A 20,668-nucleotide genomic window follows, 5' to 3' on the forward strand; every position below is an offset into this window, starting at 1 on the left:
TATATATATACCTAGGTTCCATGCATGTAAAGTAAAGATGGGCTGGTCACAGCTAGAATGTCTTTAATCAAAGATGTCCTTGATCAGGACTGACCTAAAGCTAAACAACGTATTATTCATTGGCTTTCAACTTCTATGTCATTTCATTTTACAATCACTTTAAGGCAGTGAGCTGGCAGAATTGTTAGCATGCCAGGTGGAATGCTTAGCGGTATTATGTCTGTCTGAGTTCAAATTCTGCCAAGATTGACATTGCTTTTCATCCTTTTGGGGTCAATAAATTAAGTACCAGTTGCATACTGGGGGCTGATCTAGTAGACTGGCCCCCTCCCCAAAATTTTTGGGCCTTGTACCTAGAGTAAAAAAGAATTGTTAGCACATTGAACAAAATTCTTATGGGTACTTCATCCGTCTTTATTTTCTGAGTTCAAATTCTGTAAAGGTTGACTTTGCTTTTTATCCATTCATGGTTGATAAAATAAGTACTAGTGAAACACTGTGATTGATGTAATCGACTAGTTCTCTTCCACCAAATTTCAGGCCTTATGTCTGTAGTAGAAAGGACTTTTCAGATCCGAGTGAATTTTCACAGACTGATATAAACCGTTTCACCCTAGGCAATGAAAATTGTATTGAACAAAAATACCTTATGGTAACTGTCTCAGTAGTTTCTGTTTACAACAGTTTGACTTGCCATTTTTACTTCCTCTGAGGGCAACAAAATAAATGCTTTCATAAGTGCTATACAGGAGAGAAACAGATTGGGTCAACTGGTTGAATAATTACCCAAAGTATCATAAACTATATGGTATTGTAGCACAGTGAATGAAGGGTGACCAATTATTAGAATGTTAAAACTTTTATATTTGTAAAATATAAAAGAATGGAAAATTACAAATCAAAATGGCATAATTTTTAAGAACTGTAAAATAATTAAAAGCAATCAACTATTGTAAGCGAATGCTAAATATTTATTGATACCTAGAAAACTGTTCTTCAGTTATTTCTGTATGGTTATTGTAGTTCTCAAGGACAACACTTGCAATTCCTTCGAGGCTGCATTCAGCCAGAGCTGTTGTAAGAAGGGATGCTTTCTCTTTAGGTTTGCTGTTTTCTTTCATACGGAGCCAATAAATAAGTAAGTTTGTTCCCAATTGATGAACTTCTTTCTCAGTTGCATCTCTTAAACCATACTTTCCGCATATACTCATCAGATAATGTAACACAACTGTGTTGGGAATATTTAACATCATTCCTAAGCGAATTACAGACAAGCCGCTATTAATATGTTTTGCTATCAGTGTTAAGCTTTTTTCACTTATAACAGAAGCTCTGTCAATAGTAGGTAGTTCTGCAAAATATAGAAGAAAAAAGCCAAATTGTTAGTAATTAACATCCTTTTCAATTTGTCCATGAGTACTTACTCTAATACTATCTATCTCATTTTAGCTAAATGTTCTTATTGTTCATTCTTAATATATTCTAGCAGACTCAAACATGGATATCTGATTGCTGTTGATTTCCATCATCAGAGAATACCTCTCTTTAGACAATGTGTGTTTGTAAAATATGCAGTTCACCAGTGTGTAGGAATTTTGAGACACCTTTGCGTTTCAACCTTGTTGAGTGTCTCCTCATTCAATGCTACCCTACTCGGTAGAGTAGGTTATCATTATCTGTTTGGCAGTCATCAGTTAAACAATTAGTTTGCTGATTCCTATAATCAAGGGCTCAAACTCTTGTGAGATTCACCAGTCCTTGTCATATTAAGTCCATAGCCAACTTATGTCCAGATGTACTTGAAACACACACAAGGTTGGCTGAATAAACAACTAGAAAGTCAATTAACAAATTAATATTGAGCCACTCATATTCTCTAACTGTGTTTTGTTAGTATAGGTTACAAGTATAAATGATTAATTCTTTGTTTTTCTTTAGCATAGTTAAATGAGATTTTGCCTGTTTATAGTAATATTGAGTATGAAGATCTTCATGTAACTTTAAGTAGGTGAACATACAAATGACCTCACTGGAATTGTGTCTGAAGTTAATGTTGTTTTAGAAATTTTGTAGATTTAAACTGTGTCAAAGCTTGTCAGATGCACTGTATTTGTTTTATAGGGTGGTATACTAAATCTTTTACCAGTATAATACCACTGCTTGGCTCTTAAAAGCCTTTAGTAGAATTTATTCTGTTGTAACCATTCAGACCCTCCCATCTGAGGGTTACTAAAATACTTCTTACCTCTACTTTAGAAGAAAGATATAAGTAAAGACATAGTATATTAAATTAAGTGGCTATTCTGTTGTGATTGGTTAGCTTCAGCATCATCATCTACCGTTTGCTGTCCATGCTGGTACAGGTTAGATGGTTTGACTGGAGCTGATGAGCTGGAAAGCTGCACCAGGTTCCAGTCTGATTTGGCATGGTTCCTACAGCTGAATGCCCTTCCTAATGCCAACCATTCCAGGAATGGTGCTTTTATGTGCCACCGGCATGGGTGTCGTTTACATGACACTGACAAAAACCATGACAATTTACAGGTGGTGCCTTTTACATGGCATCACCAACGACCACAACTAAGATGCATGGGTGTCAGTTACACAGCACCAGCAGTAACCACAACGATATATGGGTACCATTTGCATGGCACAGGCAATGACTACGACTCACGGGTGCCCTTTACATGGCATCGCCAATGACCACGATTAGGTTAAAAAAGATATATTGGGTGGCAGTTAGCGAGAACTGGAGGTTTATGTAGTATGGCTATATTCATAAAGTAATGAGTGGTATAGTGAATACAATAGGAAAACTGAGGGAAAATAACTCAGGGGATCATGTTTTACATACGAAATACCATTGTATTAATGTTACTGCGTGTTCAGGCTAAATTTGACAGGTTGCATAAAATGAAAAGATAACACAATATCCCATACAAAAATAAAAGTATTTTATGAAATTGAAAAAATATCAACTAGATTATGTCTAGGGAATAACAGTTCACTTAAAGTAACTACCTTCAGCTTCCACCATGGCCTCAAGATTGCTCCGTAACCTGGCACCTGTGTTTCTCACTATGTCCCTGGGAAGATCTTCGAACACCTCCTTGACCTTGGGGTTGCAGGTAGAGTGATTAGTGCCTTTCTCAACAGCACCCCACATACAGTAATCCATGGGATTACAATCGGGGGAATTAGGCAGCCAGAAATTGGGACTGGTAAAGTCATAGAAATTCTTCAACAACCACTTCTGACTCTGGTGGTATGGCAGGGAGCCAAATCCTGCTGCTACACATATCACCTTCCAGAAGAAACCCTCTCCAAACAGGGTTTGACCATAGTCTCCAACAGCTTCACATAACTGTCTAAAATGAGTCTAAGGCCCTATTCAAAGATGTGGGGTGGTATAATGCAGTCAGAACACCTGCTGTATTCCTTCTTGCTGGCCACAGCTTCATAGTCTTTGATGCAGCTATCCATGTCACATATTACAGCCTTTACATTGTTCACAGAGCACAGAGCAGCAGTCCTTATGTCAGCATGTTGATACCTGGCGTGAATCATAATGAAACAGGTAGCTCTTATCCAATATTCAGATAACTTCCAGTCAGCTAATTTTTTTCTAAACTCCAATTTTAATCTTTATACTCCCCAATGCCATTGATTGTTCACCAATACATAAAGCTGTTCCCGAAAAAGAAGACATAAAAAAAAATCTTCAAATTTAGTCCAAAGTTGAAAAACCTCGATCAATTGATTATCCATGCACAAGGTGTTTAAAATCTAAAAAACAGCAAGCAAGGGAGATAAATGGTATGAAATATACTTAGCAACATTCAGCAAAACTGATAAGAGGAAACAAAAGATGATAAAGAACAACAATGTTTGTCAAAAACCTGCATGATCTAATATGGGTGTATGTGTGTCTTGGGGGGTTAGATCTGCAGTCATTTAAACCTCAGGATAGTATTTAAATGATGCAGGAATATAACATAATTTGTTTTCTGTTACATCCGTTTCACGAGACGGGTGTAATAGAAAAAAATGATAACAGTAAAAATTTACCTAAATTATAGTTGTGTGTGTGTGTGTGTGTATAAAAGGCGCTTTTTTTCGCTCATGGATTCAAGCCAATGAAAGAACTCCTATGAAATTGTTCGAACTGCAAGAAACTTATCTCAGACACCTTACTGTGTCAATAAAGGAAAGGCATAATGAATATGTTCTGCGATATATATTTGAAAAAAAATTATATAAATAAATAGGATGGTCATTGCTAAAATGATTTTGATCATAGTGTGTTCGATTTTGAGGCTAAACATGTTACTACTATAAAATGAATTTTTCTTCCCATTATATCTTATGAGTTACATTCTGAATCAGCTATTTCTTTTAGTTATTTTTTTGTTGTAGAAACGGCATTACTTTGGGGGTAACATATTTCGTTGCGTTAAAATCTTTAATCTCATCTTTCAAATTATTGTTTACGGTCAGATTTCATATTTGAAGCCCATTGTTATTGCTCTCCGAATAAAATAACACATAATCATTGCAACCATTTTAATATACTTCGTTTTCTTATATTGAAAACATGCTGGGGTTTAAGAAAGCTAACACTGAAGATTTTACGCCGCTAAAATATATTTTAGCAACTTTTTATTATTCAAAATGTATGCGAAACAAAATATAATTTGTAGGACTCAGTTATTGATTAAATATATTCTCATATAATTATTATTCGTTAGCCGGGTCGATCTAGTTCTTTATGTTCTGAGAAACCCGCCGGGGTCGGCACTGCCTTTCATCCTTTCGGGGTCGATAAAATAAAGTACCAATCAAATACTAGGATCGAACGTATCGACTAATCTCTTTCTTTTAAAGCTGCAGGCTTTATGCCAAAATTATAAAACAATTTCATTCATATATAAGATGTATTTTAGGAATATTAAATCAACCGTCGTACTTAACTGATACTTTATTTTATCAACTCCGGAAGGAGAGCAAAATTGACCTCAGTGGGAATTTGAACTCAGAACGTTAACTGAAGACTATTGACACTTTGTCCAATGCCCTAAATTATGGGCATATTTAAATATTTATGAAAACCATTAAATTGTACCTAAAAACATAAATAAATTGTGGTTAAATTCCGTTAAGTTTGGAGTTCTGACTTCAATTATAAAATATTTGAATTCGGAACTCCAAACTTAAAGAAGAAATGGCAGTGTTCATGATCTTTGCAGGCCAGAGAATATCCATACATTAATCGAAAATGGCAACGAAATCTGCAGGAGTGTTCGTAGGATCTAGCTATTTGTGTTTTAGATAGATAGGGTAATCTTCGTGGAAATTAAGCAATAATCATGACTAGAAATTTGAGTGTGTTTTTGTCTCTAATTCTGTCAAAGGCATCTAGAGGATTATTTATTTAGTCTTTGTCCCTACTGTTCAAAATTAAAAGATGTGTCAGTACTAACCTAGATCCGAATCACTATGATTATCTGAAGTACGGCGCATTTGGGCGATATTCAAAAAGTTCCTTTCTTCGCGTTTTATCGAGAAAGTTAAGTATTCAAATATTGTCTGCTTTCCATTTTATTAACGCACGCTACTTCTAAACCAAACCCCAATGAATAACGGTTTATCCGTTAGATTTCATATTGTTGTTCTTTTCTATTGATTAGAAAAAAAGGAAAGACTTCTTCCTCCCCCCATTTTCTCGCAAATTATTATTATTATTATTATTTTGCCAAAAAAACCCGTTTTCGGATACGGCAATTCCGAAAAATTGCCAAAAATCGGGATTTTGAAATTTTTGCCCCCATCCCCACCCAATTTCTTCATTTTTTTTTTCACTAACCCTACCCGTAACCTTAACCCTAAAACCCCAAGCCTAACTACAACAATTTTTGGAATTTTTTCAGAATCATAATCTTCGTATTTTTCCGCATATTTTGAAAAAAAAAAAAATTTCTGATAAAAGTTAAAAATAAAGAAATTAGGGGGAGGGGGTAATTTCAAAATGCCGATTTTTCCCTTTTTTTTTTTTGCAGATTCGTATTCTACGTAGCCGAAAACGGGGGTTTGTGTAGAAAAAAAAAAAAAATAAAAAACGGGGTATTTGGGGGGAGGGGTACAAAAGGAAGTCTTGCCGAAAAAAATGGTTGTACTATATTCGAATTTTCTGATACATTAACATCAATTTAAATTATCTTTATATAGCATTTTTACCAACGTGATAACAGAATTGCGAAAAGAAGTCGGTAATGAATAATACTTAAATCACATAAAGAGGGCGGCGAGCTGGCAGAATCGTTAGCACGTCGGGTGAAATGCTTAGCGGTATTTCGTCTGCTGTTACGTTCCGAGTTCAAATTCCGCCGAGGTCGACTTCGCCTTTCAACCTTTGGGATCGATTAAATAAGTACCAGTTACGTACTGAGGTCAATGTAATCGACTTAATCCCTTTGTGTGTCCTTATTTGTCCCCTCTATGGGATCTATTTCAAAACGGGGGCACCAGTTTTCATTTATGTTTTATGTAGTGTTTTTGGTACCGAAAGACTTTCAAACAGATCCCCTCTATGTTTAGCAACCCGTGGGCAATAAGGAAATAAATACTTAATCTCATAAAGTGCGGCAAATCGCTGAATCGGTAAAGCGCCGGACAAAATGTCATATGGTGTTTTGTTACCTTTGTTTGATATTCAAATTTTATCTTTCCGAGAATGATAAAATAACTATAACAAGTATCAGTTCAATGAACTATACACCTCCTTCATTATTTATATGTTAGTAGTCTTGTAAAAAAGAACAGATGTTAGATTCGTCTCTACACATTCTGCCGGGGTCAACTTTTCTTTTCATTCTCCTTGGATGTGCAATAGGCTCGATTCAATTAATCTATATCCCTTCGCTACAAATGGGTTTTCGTATGCCAATGTTAAAAAATCACTGACTTGTCATAAGCAATAACCTCATTTCCCTCAAATGACACTCTCTCATAAAAAATATAAGCAAAAGGCAATGTAGTCTGATATTCAAAAAGATGGGTCGACCACGCTGGAAACACTCCTGAGCTAGGTGTGCTCGATAAATTCGTTCGCTTTTTATCTCACGTTTATTTTAATACTTATTTTTCGTCAACAGTTTCAACACATCATAAAAATATTCTCCTTCATTGTTCCCTGACAAGAAATCGTGAACAATGAAGGAGAATATTTTATCGACTGATTTGTTAAAATATTGATGAAAAATAAGGACTTCATGGAATAAAACCGAACGAATTTACCTGACAATCCAATATATACAAAGCATACTGTTGAACCTAGCCAGCGAAGGATCTTCTACATAGCCACGTAACCTACTCGAAATGATGGTCAAATCTCCTTCAAGTCACACTTTATTGTCTAAAACAAGTGTGGAGACTAGGGAATGTAGTCCGAAATACACAATGTCTGACAAAGAAAGAAAGAAAAAAAAAAAGAACGGTAATGTCTGTAAAGCTTTTGATCAAAAGTCGTTTTCACGATCAGGACTGAGTGGAATTAAACATTTATTGTTCAGCACTATAGTGCACGAGATAACTTTGAGATAAGCTAATGAGTCACTTTTACTACATTCATGCTGCCAATAGTTTTCGAACAGTACGAACGTTACAACTTGTAATTTAAGAAATATTGAACCCTATTTTAACATAATAGTAATGATCTCTGAGATAAACTTTGGTTTCAGTTCCTAGTCCTAGTTTCATCTTTCACATCACTTATACTGCAAATTGTCTTGAGCCATGAATATGATAGACTTTCATTTCTTTACCAAAATCCGCAACCCGATGTATAAACAATACACAAACTAAGAAGGGTGGCGGACTGGTAGAATCGTTAGCATGACGGGTAAAATACTTAGCGGTATTTCGTCCGTCTTTACGTTCTGAGTTCAAATTCCACTGAGGTTGACTTTGCCTTTCATACTTTCGAAGTCGATAAAATAAGTTTCAGTTGAACACTGGGCTCGATGTAATCGACTAACCCACTTCCCCGAAATTGCTGGCCTTGTGCCAAAATTTGATACCAATATTAGAATTAACAAATTAGAGCGAATGTTATTGAATTATTGTAGACCATAGTTATTTGGTTTCAATAACTGGCTGCAATTTTGCTCTTCATCTACCAGGAATGGTGGTACGGTTAAGAGTTCGATCTTACTCAGCGGCATCTATCATAGCCCCGGGCGAAACTAAGCTTTATGAGTGAAATTTGGTGGATGCAAACTGTGCGAAAGTTCGTTGGGTCAACTGTACCTGTTTTAAGGCGGCAGACTTAGTCCATTGCCTAGTTTAACACCACTATTTGGCTCTTAGATGCCTTTAGCAGAATTCATTTTGTCAAACCATTCGGACCAGATTTCGCGTCTGAAGGTATCAAGATTTTTTCCTTTCTTTCTGTTTCAGCTCTCGGAGGGTTTTGTCAAAAAAGTCGAGTTATTATTCTTCTTCATTCGGGATAAAAACAAATCCAAATCACAAAGAGAAAACCATATCCATTACATGATTTCACTTTTCCATTCTAAATCTGAAACCTTTTGTCAATATAGAAAATGAATGTTAAACGTATCCCGGTTTACTGAAACTTTGGAGCATAGTTTTATTAAATAAATGAAATATCTTTTAAAATTATGTATTGTATGTACGAATATGATATTGAATGTGTGAAGTAGAAAGAATAGTTGATTAACCGGTATGAGAATACATAAGTGTAACACTAAAGCAACAACGAACATGCTTCAGCACAGGATCAAATTGGAGTTGTCAAATTATTGGTAAATTAAATCAACGATTTACTTTCGATTTCCAGTTGAAAGCGTTTCATTTCAGCGAAGATAGATATTTTGATCCTAATACTGAATTAATACCCACCAAGGATTTAGTTAATGGGTGGGGGTGGTGAGATTATAACACACACAATCTATTTTGAATAGAAAAAGTTACTGATCGCCGGTGCCTGTAAGCTAAATTGAGTACATTGATATTGCTTTAATAGGATCTCGAAGAGTCATGCTTAATATTTCTTTCAGAAGATTTAGTTTTTACAGTATTTTTATTTAAGTGATCATATGCTTATTTTTGTTTACGTTTTAAGCAAATATTTTTAATAACTTATTTCTTCTTTGTTTAAGTTTTATAAACTCAAACAACAATAAAAAGAAATGAAACAAAATTCACCAGAATAACTTTGTTTATTGGTGAACTTTATTAGCAAAATATTAAAGTAATATATTTGGTTTTTAAAAAATGGAAAAGGCATTGATTTCTACACCATTTGACGTTGCCTAAATATACTGATAAACTTCTATTTTTCTGTTGTCATTTAACACTAACAGAGTTTACAAATAAAATAATCAAAAAATCTTTCTAAACTAATTAATTTAACAAGGGAGGGTTTGAAATAATTTTTGTTGGGGAAAATATTTTGGCCATCCGCTTTTAGGCTTTACTGCAAAAGTACAATTAAAGCTGAGACCAGACCCCCACCTCTGTCCACTAGCGCAGCTAGAGTATGTGCCGCCCTTCCAAAAAAGCACATATTGCCTACAACAGACCCAAAAGTGGTGCCCCTTTAAAAGTGCCACTCGGGGCGGATTGCTCCTACCGACCCACCCCACCCCTACGCTAGTGCCTCATTTGGGATGTCACAGTTTGAAAGTCCTTTGCTTCCTTCCTCTCAAATCCTGGATGCTGCAGTTAATGGGGGGGGGGGGGAGGGTCACAGCTTCCGTAGCCAAATGGAAAAAACCCTGAAGTATCGGGACCTGATAGTGAACTATCCCAGCCAACCTGTGACATTTGAGACGTTCGGAGGCGATTGGCCACTAACCGCGAAGTTCTTGTCAACGTTGTCAGCTCGCCTCACCGAGGTGTCAGGAGATGCCTCGCCATCGCCCGTGGTAATGCTGCGAGTGTGCTGGCTTGCTTCAGTAGGTTCAGTTAAACCTTGTGGTGTGCGACCAGTTGTTGTAATTAAAAAAAAAAAAAAGTTCCCCACGAATGGTTTCAATACAGTTTTAACAGAAAGATTTGGAAGAATTAGATGAAAATTCTCCGGTAATTTTCTTTCATGTAAATGTTTTTGTTTATTTTAAAATTTGCCAGTAAAATCTTATAAAATGACAGAGCACAAAGTATGGTAATGCATCAGTTTACATCAGTTTCACTTTCTGATTTTGGTAGGCCTGTTTGCTTGTTTTCCCCATTTATTTTATGAAACTCCGTTGTGAAGTAAAATAGTGGTTGTTTATGTTTTCGATTTAGAAAATTCTGCAATGAAAGACCTAACTTTAATTCTTCTACAACACGCATCATAATTCCAAGCAAGCAAAACATATAAAATAGGTGGTGCTCCAGCATGACCACATTCCAATGACTGAAACTGGTAAAAAGATACACACACAATAATAATTACGGCTCTGACAGAGGTTTATTTGATGAAATTATTTCACCTTCACGAAAGAGAAACTAAAAGTTTTAACTTTCAAGGCACACCATTATCAATAAATCGCGCGGAGGTTGAAACAAGACTCGTGTCGGAAATCATAAGAATTATATCTAACGCTATAAAAATTATTTCAATACGTTCATTTTGATTGAGTTAATTGTTCTGAAAAATTAGTTTATTTTGCAAACGCATTTCCGATAACAGTAGAAAATAATCGACTATTCATTTGTAACTAAACTTCTCAATTTGATCAGACTCGCGAATCAAAATTCCCTCCAAACACAGCAATAAAAGCATATTTGTCCTATTTGCATAACACTCTGACTCATTTATTTGTTAACAAGCGTTTGTTTTCGTATCATCCAGCCTCGATATTAGTAAAATTTGTATCACTTCTTAATTTAAAACACCCACATCTCTAAGAAAGTATATTTAATAACTGAATGCATTTATCTGATTAGATCCCAGCACGCCAATTAGGATCGAAAATTATTACTTAGGTTATTTTATTTGGTTAAAAAATAAACGAAATTATTTTCAGAGAAATCCATTACTCACAAATACTTCTGTAACATGATTTTTTTTTTTTTTTACGAAACGTTATATCTGAGTTAGTAATATAGGCATAATCTATTGTTTAATAAAAAGAAAATCAATTACACGACATAACAAACGAATTAGAAAGTACTTACCTTCGGGTGGGGCATCAGACATAATGATAATTGAACCGGTTAAGTGAAATTAACTCTAGGGCTACATAAACACTGATCGGCTATCTCATTCGTTTTCAGATCTAACTTGTTGCTACTTGAAAACTGGCAGTCGTTCCTTAGCAACATATTTATCTACTGCTATAAACATTTGTAATATTGATGATGAATAGTGGATATTCATTTTCCTGAAGGCAGTGATGTGAATTGATTGTTGATTATGTTCGCCCAAGATCCATGCCTTTGATCTAAAGTACTCGCAATTACTGTGGTGACGTAATAATAAATCCTATAACGTTTTGCTTCGCGCGAATACCACTGAAGGCTTCGGTGTTCAATACTCTAAAGTACAACTTCTCTCTCTCTCTACGTATATATATATATATATATAAGACATGTAAAGTACACTAGGAAGTATGAATATAAAAATTAATATTTTAATAGCTTCGTCAGAAAAGAAAGAAAAGTGTATTTTTTAAGGCTACAGTGACGGGTGGAAGCAAAAGAGGCTGTTACCTTGAGACTAGTTACCTAAAGCAGCATACTTCTCCAAAGGCCGGGTGACAGATTAAGTCTACTATTTAATAACAAGAACAGTCCTTCCTGCAGACCTCCATGTAATTCTGTCTCTCAAATTTCGTACCCAAAGATTTAATTGATTCAAGGTCATACTAAAAGTCATTTTTCGAAAATGCCATGCTGTAGGATCAAACCTGAAACCACGTGGCTGTGAATTAATCTTCTTAACAGTCTAGGGCAGTGTTTTTCATAAGAGTGATGCTGTGAAGATTGAAAAGTGGGAGGGCAAATTGCCATTTTTAATAAAATTAGGCAAGCTTCCAGTCAACTTTTTAAATAGTCCAATGGCACAGAGAGTGGAGTGATATTGAGAAATATCCCTTTTCCATTAGCTGGGTTTGAAATGGTGCTCTAGTTATTCATGCCAGCAGGATTTTGACTGTCTTGTCTGAAAGCATGGTTTTTTTATGACTGTAGGTACTTGATCTCTTGACCTCTACAGTCATAAAGAGTTTAAAATGACAACAGAGTAATCCAGTTTCGAAGGCAAACATGCACTGTGTTACCTGTGATATACCTGTCTTTCTGGCTGCATCACCTGATGTATACAGGTAACCCTCAAGTTAAAGAGGGACAGAGAGAGACCAGATGATGGGCAGGGAACACGTGCATTTATGCAATGGGGCTAGAGAGAGTTGATGGGAGGAAACAAACAAACAGAGAGCAACAGTTGTGAAGTTGTTGCAGCAGGCATAAATGACACAACCAGGAATGTGAACATCGCAGAGGTAAATGAAAGAACTCTCCTGTCGTTAAATGTTTTAAAAGAAAAAGAACTTTGCAAAGAACTCTGTTCTAAAAAAAAAATTTTTACTTTGACTATATGCAACGGTGTTGTTTTGTTGTTGGCGGCTTTTCTGGCTTCTTCACTGCTGCTTCTTCTGTTATAGGCAGTTTTACTTGCTGAGTGTTGGCACACATCGTTTTCTGGGCTAGCAAACTGCAGGCTGTTTGTGGTGGTATCAGAGGGCTGAGTGTGGTGTAACAACATATATATATATATATATATATATATATATATATACACATATATATATATATGGTTGGCGTTAGGAAGGGCATCCAGCTGTAGAAACTCTGCCAAATCAGATTGGAGCCTGGTGTCGCCTCCTGGTCCACCAGTCCTCAGTCAAATCGACCAACCCATGCTAGCATGGAAAGCGGACGTTAAACAATGATGATGATGATGATGATGATACATATATGTATACAGATGTGTAACCGAGACTTTTGGAGATGGGCTGTGCCTGAGAAGACCTATTGGGTCAAGTGGAATCGTTTTTGCGGCTGATACCAGTACTGCCTGACTGGCACCTGTGCCAGTGGCATGTAATAAGCACCCACTACACTCTCGGAGTGATTGGCATTAGGAAGGGCATCCAGCTGTAGAAATCTTGCCAGATCAGATTGGAGGCTGGTGCAGCCTCCTGGCTTGCCAGTCCTGTCAAACCATCCAACCCATGCCAGCATGGAAAGCAGACATTAAATGATGATGATGATGTGCAGTGTGAGAGTGTGTGCAAGTATTTATGAATGGAAACATATGTCAACGTTGAATACTGATCAATGCTTCTATGCATATATATACATGTACATAAGTATAAATATGCATATGTGCGATGATATATTGTGTGTATATGATATGATGATATCTGTATATACATGTAAATGCATGCAACTAATTGTGAATATCCTTGTGTGAGTGTGAGTGTATATATACATATATATACTGAATTAACAGATGAATGTATGATCTTGCATTAACATGTATGTGTGTATTTACATATAGATAAGTTTTCTCAACTTTATATGCAGCCTACAAATGTAATTTATTTTCTCACCTCATTCATATTGTACTTTATTTACATTGTAATTTACTCTTTATTACCCTAATTATATTTGTCTTACCCACAACAAACCTGTAACCTTCTCGTCTAGGCATATACCATTATGAATCATAAACAGTATTAGTCAGTCCCCCGTGATAATTCTACAAACTAACACACAAAATATCTAAGTGTATATTTTTTTCTCCTTCTGAAGAGATTATGATCAGGAATATGATTCTAATATTTAACTCCCCTGAGCTTAATTTAAACAGCTGTAAGGGATAATGATTGATATCTCCATTTTCTTATTATTTTATATATATAAACTGCAGATGCAATATCCCTGCATATCTCATGTCTATTTTCATTCCTCCACTTCACTCTCTATTTCATATCTTATCTAGAATAACTATTGCTTAACCATTTTCTCACACCATCTCTGATGAAGGGATATATAAAATATCCTGGAAACAGCTGTAAGACCTCCTTATAAATGTTCTGAAATTTTTCACTGCCTTGGATTTTTATCTCATTCTGTTAATTTCCTCTCTCTACCACTTCTCGTTGATCACATGTGACCTGTGGTCATCTCTTCCTTTCTCCCTTCAGCCAGCATAAAGGCAAGACGAAACTACTGTCTCTCCCCGTTCAGCTTCGTCACATCACAGCATTCAATATCTCATCGCGTTCGGCCCAACGGCCTTTAATGTTGTTTTCACTGTTTAATTTTTCCTGTCTTGGTTTTTGTTTGCTACCTTGGAACCCTCCGCTTAGCAGGTTAATCCACTTCGCGGGAAGAGCTATTCTAAGAGCGCGTTCTGCTTCATCTTCGAAAAGCCTAGTTTAGAATAGAGGCAGCTGATGAAGGAAAAGTTCCATAAGTGGTTCGTCTGTTTTCCTGTGTTCATTCTGTTGTCTGCAAAAAAAAGTCCGTTTTTTATGCTTTGATTTGTTCCCGTTCCTTTTTTGATGTCCTGTACCTGGATATGCATCTATATATACATGTAGATGTAGGTATGTACATATATGTATGTATACATGCATATGCTCATATATCATTTGTATTATATATATATAGACAGAGGAGATAACCACCTCATGAGCAATGCTGGAAAACCACTGGTCTAGATTCGAGCCGGCAGAAACGTTAGCACGCCAGGCGAAATGCCTAGCGGTATTTCATCTGCTGTTACGTTCCGAGTTCAAATTCTGTCGAGGTCGACTTTGCCTTTCATCCTTTCGGGGTCGATAAATTAAGTACCAGTTACGCACTGGGGGTCGATGTAATCGATTTAATCCCTTTGTCTGTCCTTGTTTGTCCCTTCTATGTTTAGCCCCTTGTGGGCAATAAAGACATAAAATTAGTTTTGTCTGTTAATCGCAGACTTATTGGCAGTGTCTATCCCCATTGTTTGGATGGTTCAACTGAAACCCCGTCAGTATATATATTTACCATATAAATTTATGGCAAGTTTAACAAAATGCTAATGTGTATACTAAAATTAATATAAGTAGCTGTGCACAATATAAAACTATAAAGGAAAAATTTAATCATCACTAATTGTGAAAGATTAAGAGTAGTGCTCTTCTTAAGACAAATTATGATTCTTTTAACAAACTTGTATCGAATAAAACAAAAACATGTTCATAGTTGTTGCTGTTAGCCAAAGATGTGACTCATTGCCTACTGCAGATTTCTCCATGCTATATCTATAATATTCATGGCTGGGAAGTATGATTTTTAAAAGTACATCTGTGTAGTTCTGAGAAAAATCAATATTTCTATTGTATTCATCCATTTTTTGGAAGAGTACTTGTCTGAAAGCAATAGTAGAAAACATTTGCACTGATGTACCAAACCTAAAATTATATGACTACAATGCAGGCTTCTCTACTATAAAACCATGCCTGTGACTATGTGTGCATATGCATTTCTCTTATTTTCCATCCAAAGTTGAGTATTTTATACCAGACAAAAAAAAAAAAAAAAAAAAAGAGAGAGAAGTCTATAGTACTACGTTGTTTAGTAGATTTATAATCAAAGTCATTTCAAGCAGTGAGACTTAAGAGGAAATGTGACTGCTATTTCTATCATGCAAGTAACTATGTGGAAGCCAACTCCTTGTTATATTTAGTTTTGAAGCGGGACAACCTGTTGAAAGCCACCGACCAGATTTGTGGGTGGTGTAAGGTCCCCTCCCAACCCAGAGTAACGTGGTGGTGGAACAAGGAGGTAGACAGGGCTATTAGACAAAAGAAACAGGCTTGGAAGGACTGGAAGAACGGTGGTAGCAGGGAATTGTACCAATGTGCCAGAAGGGAGGCTAGGCGACAGGTTTATTTAGCCAGAGGGGAAGCAGATAAGGAAAGATTTGCCAATGTTCTGCGCCGTGAGGACCAAAGACTCGAGGTATTTCGTGTTGCAAGACAGTGTAGGAGAGAGAATAGTGATGTTGTAGGAGAGAAATGTGTTCTCATGGATGATGGTACGCTTGCATTAAATGAGGATGCAAAGAAAGAGGTCTGGAGATGCCACTACGATAGATTGCTTAATAAAGAGAATGAATGGGAGAAAGAGAGCCTGCCTTATGTCGACCCAATAGAGGGACCAGCTATCCGAGTTGATAGTACCAGGGTAGATAAAGCAATTAAGAGTATGAAGACCGGGAAAGCCCCCGGCCCATCAGGAATCACTGCAGAGATGCTCAAAATATCTGGCAGTGTTGGCTATAGCCTAGTCACCCGTATTACGAACCAGGTGATACACGAAGGAGTCATACCCTATGACTGGTGTAGCAGCATCATAGTCAACTGCTACAAAGGTAAAGGGGACGCTTTAGATACAAATAATTACAGAGGCATCAAGCTGTTAGATCAGGTTATGAAAGTTACAGAGAGGGTCATAGCCCAACTAATTAGGGAGCGAATCAATTTAGATGAGATGCAGTTTGGGTTCGTGCCAGGTAAAAGCACTACTGATGCCTTATTTCTAGTGAGACAGTTGCAGGAGAAATACCTAGCTAAGGATAAACCTCTGTACCTGGCTTTCGTTGACATGGAGAAAGCCTTTGACAGGGTCCTCCGATCCCTTATCTGGTGGTCAATGAGGAAACTTGGGATAGAAGAATGGTTAGTGAGAGCTGTGCGAGCCATGTACAGAGATGCTGCCAGTAAGGTGAGGGTTGGAAATGAGTACAGCAATGAATTCCGGGTAGAGGTAGGGGTCCACCAAGGTTCCGTCCTCAGCCCCCTATTATTTACCATAGTCCTCCAGGCAATCACAGAGGAGTTCAAGACAGGTTGCCCCTGGGAGCTCCTCTATGCTGATGACCTTGCCCTAATTGCGGAGTCACTATCAGAACTAGAGGAGAAGTTTCAGGTGTGGAAGCAAGGTCTAGAATTGAAGGGCCTTAGAGTCAACCTAGCTAAAACCAAAATCCTAATAAGTAGGAAGGTAGATAAAACACAAACCCCTTCAGGTAGATGGCCCTGCTCAGTATGTAGAAAAGGAGTAGGTAGTAACTCTATAAGATGTACCCGGTGCAAGCTATGGACACATAAGAGGTGCAGCAACATCAAAGGCAGGTTAACTAGCAAGTTAGTTTTTGTTTGTGGCAGATGTTCAGGTGCAATAAAGACTGCAAACAAACAGGAAACAACTTCTATCTCATTCCAGGGTGAAAAACTAGAGGTAGTCGATAGCTTCCGCTATCTGGGCGACCAAGTTAGTAGTGGGGGTGGGTGCGCTGAAAGTGTAGCTGCTAGAATAAGAATAGCCTGGGCAAAGTTTAGAGAGCTCTTACCCCTGCTGGCGACAAAGGGACTCTCACTCAGAGTAAAAGGCAGACTGTATGACGCATGCGTACGAACAACCATGCTACATGGCAGTGAAACATGGGCTGTAACTGCTGAGGACATACGTAAGCTCGCAAGGAATGAAGCCAGTATGCTCCGTTGGATGTGTAATGTCAATGTGAATACCCGTCAGAGTGTAAGTATCTTGAGAGAAAAGCTGAACATTAGAAGCATCAGTTGTGGCGTGCAAGAGAGACGATTGCGCTGGTATGGACATGTGGTGAGAATGGAGGAGGATAGCTGCGTGAAAAAGTGCCACACCCTAACAGTTGAGGGAACCCGTGGAAGAGGTAGGCCCAGGAAGACCTGGGCTGAGGTGGTGAGGCAAGACCTTCGTACATTGGGCCTCACCGAGGCGATGACTACGGACCGAGACCTTTGGAAATGGGCTGTGCGTGAGAAGACCCGGCAAGCCAAGTAAGATCGTTGCCAGTGCCCCTGGACTGGTTCTTGTGCGGGTGGCACATGAGATGCACCATTTTGAGCGTGGCCGTTGCCAGTACCGCCTGACTGGCTCCTGTAGGATTTTCGAGCGAGATCGTTGCCAGTGCCCCTGGACTGGCTTGTGCGGGTGGCACATAAAAGACACCATTTCGAGCGTGGCCGTTTTCGTGCGGGTGACACATAAAAGCACCCACTACACTCTCTGAGTGGTTGGCGTTAGGAAGGGCATCCAGCTGTAGAAACTCTGCCAAATCAGACTGGAGCCTGGTGTTGCCATCCGGTTTCACCAGTCCTCAGTCAAATCGTCCAACCCATGCTAGCATGGAAAGCGGACGTTAAACGATGATGATGATGATTTAGACCATACAACTAAACATCAAAAAATTGTTTAGACATATTTATTCCACTTGAATTCATCATCATTTAACGTCTGTTGTCCATGCTGGCATGGGTTGGACAGTTTGACCAGGGCTGGTAAGCTGGAAGGCAGAACCAGACTCCTGTCTGATTTGGCATGGCTTTTTTACAGCTGAATGCCCTTCTTAAAGCCAATTACTCTGAGAGTGTAATGGGTGCTTTTACATGTCATTAGTATTTGTCACGACTGTGATTTTGCTTGGCTTGATGGGTCTTCTTCTCCAGCACAACATAATGCCAAAGATCTCGGTCATTGCCTCTGTGAGGCCCAATAACAAAACAATAAAATAATTCAACAATATTATCTTTGACCCACTTCTTTCTACATCTGCCTTTTTAATTGATTGTAATATTTTTAAGCAACATTTCACACACGTTAGATAGAATGATCTTTTACTCTTTCACAGTCCTCATAAATATCTAATTATTTATGCAATTTAAAGAAGTGATAATTTCTGCTTGCAAAACACCATTTTATCTCTTAAAGTGCTTCAGGAAGAACAACTCTTCCTAAGTATTTTTCTATACAGACACTAAGTAATCCATCTTCCAGGGTTTTTTTTTCTGTGTTGATTTTTTTCATACTAGTGATGATTCCTAGTCTCGTGATGGCTTACCTATTTAAAAAATTAATTCATCATCATCATCATCGTTTAACGTCCGCTTTCCATGCTAGCATGGGTTGGACGATTTGACTGAGGACTGGTGCAACCGGATGGCTACACCAGGCTCCAAACTAATTTGGCAGAGTTTCTACAGCTGGATGCCCTTCCTAACGCCAACCACTCAGAGAGTGTAGTGGGTGCTTTTACGTGTCACCCGCACGAAAACGGCCATGCTCATATATGTAAAATGTAGAAGATGGAAATATACAAATTAAAAATAAAAAAACAGAAGTTTAGTTTTTTTATCATAGTTGCAAATCAATTTGTAAGCTAACTTGACAAATGGAAAAGGTAACCACTTTATAAACTTGTTCCTTTAACATTTGTTTTCCTTGCTAGCCTGGGTTTGAACAGGAAGCTATTTGAGGTAGGAGTCTCTTCTGTTTTCAAGGAAGGGATTTTTTAATTCCAGAAATCATCATAAGCTCAAAACAATGTCATGTCAACAAGGACTGTCATCACCACCACCATTTTCCAAACAATTGATAAACATGGAATATCAACATTCATGCATATACACACCAGTGACATGTCTGTACTTATCTATATTATCCATATATTTTCAAATTTGAATGTACTGACTTAAGAAGTTCTGATGCACATAGGTGGAAGTGTGAGTGTATGATTGAGAAGTTTGCTTCCCAACCACATGGCCTTGGGTTCAGTTCCACTGTGTGATACCTTTGCAAATGTCTATTAAAGCCATGAGTCAACGAAAGCCCTGTGAGTGGATTTGGTAGGTGGAAACTGAAAGCAGCCTGTTGTGTATGCATGTATATGTAGATGTGTGCGAGCTGGTGTCTTTCTTTTGTAAATGTCATATTGTGTCTATTATTTCCAGTCTTCTTTGAAAACATGTCTGGTCACAGGGTAATATAACCCTGCTTAGAAACAGGAGAGGATTGGTGGCATCTGACTACAGAAAATATGCCTTAATACACCCTGCCTATCCCATGCAAATGTGGAAAAGTGGACATTAAAATGATGATGATGACAGAACATTAGATTATCTGCACAGATTATGTAATGAATCTGATTACTAACTTCTTGAATGCTATCAACACAGAGGTTACTTACTTTCCACTGTTCCTATAATTTGAAAAAAATAAAATTTCATTGTTTTACACATTTGGCAATAGTACAGAAACAAGCTTTAATGTGGTGTATATAAGCTAAAATATAAGTTTGTATTGGTGGAGATTAAAATGCATATGTTAGGATTAAAAATCCTTGAGCAAACTTGGAAACATGATCATATGTTAATGGAAGTAGATCTGAAAACATCACTAGCAATATCTCCCAAAAGATGAAATTAATGATATCAATTCAACTTGACAACCACACAGGAAATTTCTCACAGATAATAGCTATGTAAACTACCAAAGTATTTGTAATAGTATTGAAATGAATATTAACAGGAACTGTAGTTTTCCATTTATAGGTTACTGCATTATCTTCAAAAGACAATTCTCTTTTTTTTTTTTTTTTTTTTTTTTTATTATAGTTTTGATTTATGTTATTCAGTTGAGGAATAACTATTTTAATAAGTGCTCTCAACAAATGTATGACCAAGATAAAAGAAAAAATATTGAACACTTGAAGGCTCATAATAAAAAAAATTTGTTATCTTACAACTTGAAGTTAGTTATTTCTCTTTAAATCAAAATAAGCTTT

General features: G+C 37.2%; 1 protein-coding gene across 2 annotated transcripts; it reads right to left on the bottom strand.

The window, feature by feature from the left end:
• Positions 1-950: 950 nt before the first annotated feature.
• LOC106869148 (uncharacterized) lies at positions 951-11,339 on the bottom strand. 2 transcript variants are annotated; one of them, XM_014914761.3, is made up of 2 exons: positions 11,188-11,339; positions 951-1,351 (listed from the first exon to the last, which is right to left on the bottom strand). In XM_014914761.3, the coding sequence occupies exons 1-2, from the start codon at positions 11,207-11,209 to the stop codon at positions 972-974; spliced, it is 402 nt and encodes a 133-aa protein (XP_014770247.1). In that variant the 5' UTR covers positions 11,210-11,339; the 3' UTR covers positions 951-971. The 2 variants fall into 2 exon arrangements, with proteins under 2 accessions (XP_014770247.1, XP_014770240.1); XM_014914754.2 differs by lacking the exon at positions 11,188-11,339 and adding an exon at positions 5,481-5,647.
• Between the last annotated feature and the right edge of the window lie 9,329 nt (positions 11,340-20,668).

This window comes from Octopus bimaculoides, chromosome 1, assembly GCF_046866305.1.
Source record: "Octopus bimaculoides isolate indiv1 chromosome 1, ASM4686630v1, whole genome shotgun sequence".
Lineage (NCBI taxonomy): Eukaryota > Metazoa > Mollusca > Cephalopoda > Octopoda > Octopodidae > Octopus > Octopus bimaculoides.

What these genes read in the sequence shown, in the direction of transcription:
- LOC106869148 (XM_014914754.2), bottom strand. Translation starts at nt 5,520, where the DNA reads ATGCGCCGTACTTCAGATAATCATAGTGATTCGGATCTAG. An exon ending in TCATAGTGATTCGGATCTAG is followed by an intron (nt 1,352 to 5,480) that starts GTTAGTACTGAC and finishes TATATTTTGCAG; the next exon opens with AACTACCTACTATTGACAGA.